Source organism: Cuculus canorus, chromosome 2 (genome assembly GCF_017976375.1).
Source record: "Cuculus canorus isolate bCucCan1 chromosome 2, bCucCan1.pri, whole genome shotgun sequence".
Lineage (NCBI taxonomy): Eukaryota > Metazoa > Chordata > Aves > Cuculiformes > Cuculidae > Cuculus > Cuculus canorus.
Genome location: NC_071402.1, coordinates 133,841,402 through 133,849,928, shown reverse-complemented (window position 1 = coordinate 133,849,928; position 8,527 = coordinate 133,841,402). Strand labels below are relative to the sequence as shown.

The 8,527-nt window shown below is 46.0% G+C and overlaps 1 protein-coding gene across 1 annotated transcript; it reads left to right on the top strand.

Annotated features, from left to right (window-relative positions):
* Positions 1–1,052: 1,052 nt before the first annotated feature.
* On the top strand, positions 1,053–8,133 carry TAC1 (tachykinin precursor 1). The gene is made up of 6 exons (XM_054060835.1): positions 1,053–1,057; positions 1,880–2,017; positions 2,103–2,199; positions 2,821–2,844; positions 4,514–4,567; positions 7,162–8,133. Exons 2-6 carry the CDS (start codon positions 1,895–1,897, stop codon positions 7,209–7,211), a joined length of 348 nt encoding a protein of 115 aa, XP_053916810.1. The 5' UTR covers positions 1,053–1,057; positions 1,880–1,894; the 3' UTR covers positions 7,212–8,133.
* Positions 8,134–8,527: the final 394 nt, after the last annotated feature.

Sequence of the window (8,527 nt, the reverse complement as noted above, 5' to 3'; positions counted from 1 at the left end):
CACTCCCGAAAGCTGGGAAGAGGCTCACACCTGGCTATGGTTTGGGGAATATTTTGGGGCCTGAGGAACGTTTCTAGTTAACAGGGTAGTCTCACTTTAATCATGCATTTATTTAGCAAACAAAGGGCCAGACCCACCTTGGATCCATAAGTACAAGCCATTGAATAGCCCTTGGACAGTAGGCCAGCAAGGTCACCTTAATGCATCCGAGAGCAAGCAGAGGGGTGGTACCAAAGGGCCCATCCAGCTCCTAAGCAATCTCTGCTTTCTCAAGAAATACTATTAGCTCCTGCTAAACTGTGCACAGGGTGCCTGACTGAGGTTGTAGTACCATGCATCAGGACTGAGGTCCCACAGGTGCTGAGGGACCACCTAGCTTAGCTGAAAAGCCTCATGCACAACCGACCTCGGAGAAATCGGATGGAACAACTGTGAAATGGAAGATAATCTAAGCAGTTATCAGAGCTGAAAGCTAGCAGCAACGCGAAGCTGTCGTAGGGGAAGGATGAGGGCAGGGATGTGGTGCTGGAGAGACTGGCTCATTCCCAGCGCAGGCATTCGCCCCACCAGAGCGGCCCTGCTGCAAGCACCCACCCCACCGTCCCGCTCCCTGGGTCCCCAAACGCTGCCCCCACCGGGCGAGCTCCTCCTCAGCCTCGCCCACCGCTCCCTTGGGGTTCAGCCCCGCTCCCCGGCGGTGGGGCACGACGGAGGGAAGGAGCTCGCCCGGGGCGGCAGTCGTGCCCGCTCCCTCGCTCCCTATCCACTGCTCGTCCTCGGTGCGGGGCGACGCGCACAGAAAAGCGGATCTGCACCCTTCCATCAGCATCAGCATCCCGCACCTGCCCCCGCCCCGCACCCTTCTCCCGGGACGGGGCTGGCGAGGGAGAGGGGGCGGGGGCTGTCACGGGGCTGGGATGATAAAACCGGGGGTAATTGCATTTAGGCAAATGAGGCTGCCTCGGCCCTCCCCGTCCCCAGGTATATAAAGCGTGCAGCGCGCCCGCCGACGGCCAATGCGCACCGAGAGAGGCGCCCGCCCTTCCCGCGGCAAACGGTGCGTGCGCTGCCGGGAGCGTGTCCGTCTGTCCCTGCATGCGCTTATCTGTCTGTCTGTCTGTGAGCGTGTGTCTGTCTATATGCGCGTGCGGGGGGTTGGGGGGGCGCGTGTCTATATGTTTGTGCATCTGTGCATGGAGCGGCGTGCTCGTGTGCCTGCGTGCGTGTCTGGAGGTGCAGGGATGCTTTTGTGCCTGTCCCGATGTGCGTATCGAGGTGTATGAAGGGATGTAGGTGTGCCTCCAGACACGCGTGTCTGTTTGCATGATGTACCTATACCTAGGTGTGCGCATTGAAGGTGCCTGTGTGAGGGGCTGTGATGCGCCTGTACCTGGATATGTGCGTGTGTGATGCGCTTGTACCTGGATATGTGTGCATGTGATGCATTTGTGATGCATTTTGATGTACCTGGACATGTGTGTGATGTGCTTGTACCTGGGTATGTGTGCTTGTACCTGGATATGTGTGCGTGTAATACATTTGTACCTGCGTGAGTGTATGTATGTGCGAAGGTGTGAATACCTCAATGTGTACCTGCGTGCGAGGGTGTGTTTATGTATGACTCTCTGTTATCGTGTCGAGGTACCTCTGGATGTGCGTTTGTGGCTTGTGTGCTGATGTCTGCATCTCGCTCATACCTGTCTGTAGATGGGGGGGTGTATCTCCAGGGGTGTACGTAGCTGTCGGGGGGCAGCTGTGAGTGTGCAACTGGGTGTGTTTGCGCGAGGGAGCGTGCACACAGGCGAGCCCCGGTGTGCGTGCAGGGCTCCGTACCCGCCGGGGCTCGGGGTGCCGGTGCCTCACCCTCTGCCCCCCGCAGGACGTCGAGGCGGCGATGAGACTCCCTCTGGCTTTCGCCGTGCTCCTCCTGGCCTCGGCGCGGGCGCTGGCCGAGGAGATGGGCGCCCCCGACGACCTCAGCTACTGGTCGGACTGGTCGGACGGGGACGCGGGGCAGGTGAGTCCCGGCGGCGCGGGGCGGGCGCGGGGCGGGGCGCTGCCCCCGGGGATCCCCGCTGAGCAGCGCCGCTGTCGCCCCGCAGGAGGAGCTGCCGCTGCCCCTGGAGCATTTCCTGCAGAGGATGGCCAGGAGACCCCGGCCCCAGCAGTTCTTCGGCCTCATGGGCAAGCGCGATGCCGGTGAGCGGGGCGGGCTCGGTCTCCCAGCGCCGCTCCGAGCGCTACAGCCGCTCGGGTTTGGTGCCTTAGACCTTTCTCAGAAGTTGTGGTGTGAGCTGTTTGGGTTTTGCTTTGCTTTGTTTGTTGGTGTCCCCCCTCTAAGTTTCATATCAGATAAACCAACCGATAGGAAAAGAGTGGGCTCCACGCTTAAGTGCAAAGTGCTCACCAATTTCAGCACGAAAACGGCAGTGAGAAGGGTCACCGTAATTCCCAGGTGGGCGTTCGTACCACCGAACGGCAATATGTGCACACTTGTGCGCCGAACTGCACAATCCCCAAACTGTGGGGAAATCTATTGTGTATACAATCACTGCCTTATTTTCTGCTTGTCTAATGAATCAAGAATTGGTCCTAAACAGATCTAAATTGTGTGTGTTTGGCTGAAACAAGATTTTATAGTCTATTCAAAAAGAAATGCAGTTGTGTCAGCTTACTTTTCCTTAAGTGGAATATGTGTAGGGTAGTTTCTGTGTTCGATTCTTCAAAACATTCCAGTAGTGTCATATGCATATGCCAATCCTTTTCAACAACTCTTTTTTTCTTTTTTTTTTTTTTTTTCTCTTTCTGTCTTCCAATCAGGTTATGGCCAGATCTCTCACAAAAGTAAGTTAAAAAAAGCAATTATTTTAAGTAAATATTAGAAGATAGTCAAATGGGGAAGTAGTGTATCGGAGGGGATATGTTAGAAGGTGACTGGGTTCAGCTAAGGACTACAAGCACCAGTGGTGGAGAAATCTTCTGTTAAGGGACTGAACCCCCCCCCAGTGAAGCCATGAGCCTGTGCCTTATCTGAGCCACCACATTTTGAGATTTCAATCCACATTAATGTGTGGATATTGCAGCTCTCTCTTATTTCCCATGGGAGGTATTCAGAAAGCCTTTCTCATAGGCAAGGCAGGCTTACTGCCAGACTCGGAAAGGAGCAATTAAGACGGTAAAATCTGGAAAATTAGAATGGTGAATTCCCAAATCCCGGAGAATGATTCCACAGGAGAGCTCATGTCATTACTTGTGAGATACTGTATGTGTGCTCTCAGCTTTGTCTGGGTGGTGTCAGGCCCTCGCAGCCATCAGATGCTGATTGATGATGTGCTGCCATATAAACAAGCATATCGTGCCCCATTAATAAGCATGTCTTGCTTTGCTTGTGTACAACACAAAGCGGGAGATGCTATCAGCAGTGTGGTGTTACCTTGTTCTGCACAGTGACAGTTTCATTCTCTGAATTTATCTGAAGATGCTTAGACTGGAGCCAGAAGACTTCTAATCAGTAGAAATAATCTTGTATTCTGTGAGACCTTCTCTGCCCACAGAGGCCAATAGCTGTCTCAGTGTTTTGTTACCCACAAGATTTTATCACTACAATTATGTTTTGGAAGACCAATAAAAGAATCTGATACAAAGCTAATGCCAAATAACCTGCTGACTAAGTAAAAAGTTATAGCTTTCTGTAACTAATTCAGCTGGAATTAATACCTGTGAGGTCTGAGGACCATTCATCTTGCTTTGTAGGTGAATTAGGCAAGCAAAATTCTGTCCAAAGGGAAATTTCTAAGTTTGCCTCAAAAGTCAGTTTAGAGAAAGAAGAATGGCTTGGTTTTGGTCCTTATCTGAAACTATAGCTATCACTATATCTTATACATGTTGGAGGCCAAAACTTCAAGTAATTTATCCTCTACACATCCAGTGCCTCAAGGAGTAATAGTGGCACAGAAAGGTAAAATCTGCACTCATTAATATTCCCAAAATAGAGCCAGACTGTCTAGCTCAGACGTGTCCAGACATAGAGTCCCGTAGGCTTCCTCTCCAGTAAAGGCTCTGCCTGAACTGTGAGAGAGAATTTTTGTTCTGCATTATAGAGAAAAACACCAACAGGTAGAAGAGATACATCACATAGGTGCAGGCTATGCCAAGATACTGCTTTCCTGTGCATTTGTTCAAATCAATAGGAATTGTACTTGGAGGAGAGTAAGAATCAGTTATTTGCCGTTGTTTTTCCATGGAACTTTGAAGAACTACAAAACAAACCAAGAATTCTGTCTGAATCAATGAGATGATGTCCGTCCACTAACTGCCCTGTGCCCTGGTTTAACCTGCCTGCAGTGATTAGGCAGATTGATGTTCGTTCTCTGTTGTCCAAGAGTGGTGTGAACAACTAATATGTGAGATGAATGGGATTGGAGCCTGTGTCTTCTTTTCTTGTATGAACATATTACCTTAAATCTTTCCTACTGAAAATTCATTAAAATAAGCCCAAATATATTTTTTTCAGGGCATAAAACAGATTCCTTTGTTGGACTTATGGGAAAAAGATCTTTAAATTCTGGTACGTATATGACTAAATCTGGTACTTGGTGATATACAGCCTCTCCGTTCAGCCGCCTCTTTATTCTCTCCCAGCAGATGAAAGAAGCTGCCTTTATGCAGTGTAGACCTAGAGTACTCTGAAAATGGACTGGCATTTTCTTTCTTAACCAAGATATTTCAGGGTTTGCTTCACGCTAATGCTTAAGATGATCGGACTAGTCTGTGATGCCGTAGCGTAGCCAAGATCAGGTAGTCCCCAGAGTACATTCCTTACTTCCCCCGTTGTTGCTAGCAGCATGTTCTGCCAATACCCAAAGTGCTATTACAAGAAAAAACGAAATTTTACTCTCAAATCGGGAAAAAAATTGAGGCTGGAAACGTTTTAACTTCTGATTCAGATCTGCCCAGATAAAGGGATACCTTCGTTGTCTCTGCAGATCACTATTCCTCACACTTCAGCAAGAGGTGAAAGAGCAGAGATCTGCCATTAGCACCTCCTCATTCTGCAGGTCAAGCTGTTCAACATTCCCAGAATCCTCCATCTTTTCACTTTACCTAAAAAAAAAAAAAATAGCAAAACCCATTTTAAGCTTTGAATTGATACAGTGATTTTTTTTTTTTAATTTTATTTTCCCATAGTATATGTATAGGGCAGAATCCTCCTCCCTCAAGTCCACAATCCCTGTGGGTAAATGTAGACTGCCAGCAGTTCTACCTTCTCTGTGCAATAGAGCTGTAATGAGTAAATCCTTCACTGTGAACAGTAAAGTGTCAGTTAATACCCTAGCACAGGAATTAAAAAATAAAAAACCTAATGTGTCTTTCATGCCTCTGAAATAGTTCTCACTGTTTTGTTAAATGAATGATAAAAGTTAAATTACTAGCTGACACCTTTATATTATGTGGATACATGCTGTGATCTATATTCTGCAATTATGGTTGTCAGTAACTTTTCTTTTCAATTAAACCCTGTTCAGACTAGTAATATTGCTCTCTGCATCATTTTGCAAATTGCTATGTATCATGAATAATTTTGTACAATTTTGTCTGTGGTGGCAATAGCTATTAAATGCATAATACCTGTAAATATATCTGCTATCATGAAAGTAAATAGCCTGGAAGTAATAAACTGGGTTTGATTTCCACTGGGATTACATTTACATTAATATGAGAATGTAAAATACAGCAAATGTTTAAGAAAGGCAAAGATTTGATTGCCCTAATTTCAAAATTGATGGTATAGGCAAGACACTGTTATGTGGTGTTTGTAACAAAGGGGAATAATGAAGTTTTACCTTGTCAGGCTATGTAATACCTGCCTGACAGGTAAAACTAGAATTTACTGCTTTTCTGCCTGATTCCCTGGGAGGAAAATGTTAAGAAGTTGCTTCTGCTCCTCTAGAGGAGAAGATACGTCCTTGGGACTGTGTAATCAAAGTGAAATCAGGAGTATATGCAAGGACTGCTATTACTTCTCCGGGCTGAAATATGTTTAACTGGGCAGGACCTTTTCTTGGTGCCGTGCCTTGGTGCTGTGAATTTTCTTCTTCTGCAGAAAGCCCCCGAGTCCCCTCGAAATACGTAGGAGTTTACACCATCCCGCTGCTGGGTGTGAGTGCAGTGCTGATTTAAAGCCTCGTGTGACAAAGCACAGGGAATGGGGATGCTGGTGTCTCAGTCCCTGGTTTGGTAAATGGGGATTTGGCACCGACTCCCAAGCTGTGCAGTCTGTTGGGTGAATGCTCCGGGTAAAAGCAAGTCACAGTACAGGAAAATTACTTGTAACAATCCATATTGAGACAATTCAACTCATTTTGCATTTAGCCTGGTGAAAATTGAAGTCATATTAACTTAAAACTGTCCCTGATCCGAAATGCCAGCTCCCTGCAGGATGCAGTGCTGAATCCTCCCAAACTTGTGGTGTGTTTCATGCAATATGTTCCATGAAAGTAATCCTCTCTTTGGGGCGAAAGCAAACGTGACTGGTGATGAGCTACGTCACCCTATGGTGAGGCTCTGCCCAAGAAGGGCTCTCTGGGTTTCACTCTTCTTAAAAGAGCGAGAAGGAGAGATCTACTGCTACTAAATGCTAAATATGTTACTGAAGACTATTTTAGGCTGCAGTTGGTCCACAGGGTAGTCTGAGGTTTGCTTTGCTCCTGCTGCAGATTTCAGTAAAAGGTATTGCTGTGTGCAGGGCTTGGGGTCAGGGAGGGTTTAAACCTGGCGAAGAGCTGACTCTGCAGGACAGAAGGTGGCAATGTCGATGCAGAAAGCCTCTAACCACAAATTGATCTAAGTACTCGGATCCCATTGCTTAGATGGATTACTGGAATGTAAAAAGGCTCTGAGTTAATGGAGCTTCAAGCAGCTCAATAAATGAGACAGAAAGCCCTGCTCAGATCTCGAGCCTCCTGGAGGAGAGTGTTGCCTGAGTGGTAAAACCAAATCAAAACAGCTCAGGGCTAGATCAGGATCCCTCATCTCAGGTCCGATGCTCTGATGGGGTCTGGCAGTGACCACCGAGGCTGCAGGTCTTGGATGTTTCCTTGTGCTTGCTGGGGTTTATGCAAGGCTGTACGTTGTGCTTCATTCTGCTTCGTTTCTTTGCAGGATCCTCTGAAAGGAGCATAGCACAGAATTACGAAAGGAGGCGTAAATGAGACATTCCCATGCATTATTTATTAAACTTCACTTGTTCCAATGGCCAATGCAGTGTAATATAAACTAACCACTGAATGGAATAATTATTTATTTAATAATAACCAATGGGGGTTGTTTTTTTTTTTAGTTATGCATTCAATAAAATGATTATTTTTCACATTGTGGCAGCGATACATGTTGTGTAGGTGCTTTGTGGTTCTGAAAGGACCAGTAGCCCTGGTGTCATCTCACAACAAAGCACATTGTTTGATATGACCCGTAAAGTTATGTTCACTAAACAAAGAAAAGATTTTGTTCATTGAAAGCGAGTCTATCAGCTTCACAGCCAGTGCAGAACAAAGCTGATGTACAGTCTAGTGCCTCAATTTGTTTTCATGGTTTATAATGTACTGTAATTTCTGTATCAAAAAATATATTTGTATCATTGCAGCATGTTTTATGTTTTGTGACTACTTATCTATATATTTTAAAAAGGATGAGGGGGTAAGATTTGAATGGAAATCCGAGGTCCTAATTTCATAATCTGGAATTTTATGATAGTAACATTTTAAATAAAAACTATTCTGGGGATTTTGCAACATATTTTCTTTGGTGACAGTGACATTGGTGTGGAATGAGACTTGGATCCGAGTGACAGTGACTGGAAAGAAATGTCAGTTTAATGACTTCCTTTTGCAGGGAGGCTGTAAGTCTCCTAATGCAGGTTTGGCAAATCTGCTACTGGAGACAGGAATTCCCGGGACTGCTCCAGGTCACACAAGTGTCCTCCATCCTAAACCCAATGGAAGTCAAGTTGACTGAATGAAAAGGGCCCAATGCATCCCCCAGCTCCAAGTGGAGTAATTTGCTGTGGAATTCATCCACTACTGTGGCTTTATTATTTGAAAGCCAAGCTTTTAATAAATTCTAGCCCTCAGATTCACAATAAAAGCACCTGTTGGCTTGAATCCATGCAATGTAAGAGAAAAGAAATGTGAGTGTAATTATCTGTTTAATTAAAATGTCTGGTTACTATGCTTCCAGAACAGTCCCAAAATGCTACATACATCTCACCAGATGCCAAGGCATCTGGAGATCTATATTCCCCCCACCTGCTAAAAGCTATACTTCTGCTTGATGCTCTCATATTCTGTGTTTGATACTAACATATGAATTTTTGTCTTAATCACCAGTGAGAACAGACAGCATATACAAACCAAATTTCAAAATAAGTAATACAAAGTGATGAACTGGTTGCCGTTCTCCATTTTGGATGTGAATTCAGCAACCTCCATTTTTAAGTTTACTTGAGGCATCCCCATAACTGCACCCTTTA

Excerpts from the sequence above, each read along its gene's own strand:
- TAC1 (XM_054060835.1), top strand. The coding sequence starts at position 1,895 with ATGAGACTCCCTCTGGCTTTCGCCGTGCTCCTCCTGGCCTCGGCGCGG. Across the intron at positions 2,018-2,102 it reads CGGACGGGGACGCGGGGCAG|GAGGAGCTGCCGCTGCCCCT; the intron begins GTGAGTCCCGGC and ends GTCGCCCCGCAG. Across the intron at positions 2,845-4,513 it reads TGGCCAGATCTCTCACAAAA|GGCATAAAACAGATTCCTTT; the intron begins GTAAGTTAAAAA and ends TATTTTTTTCAG.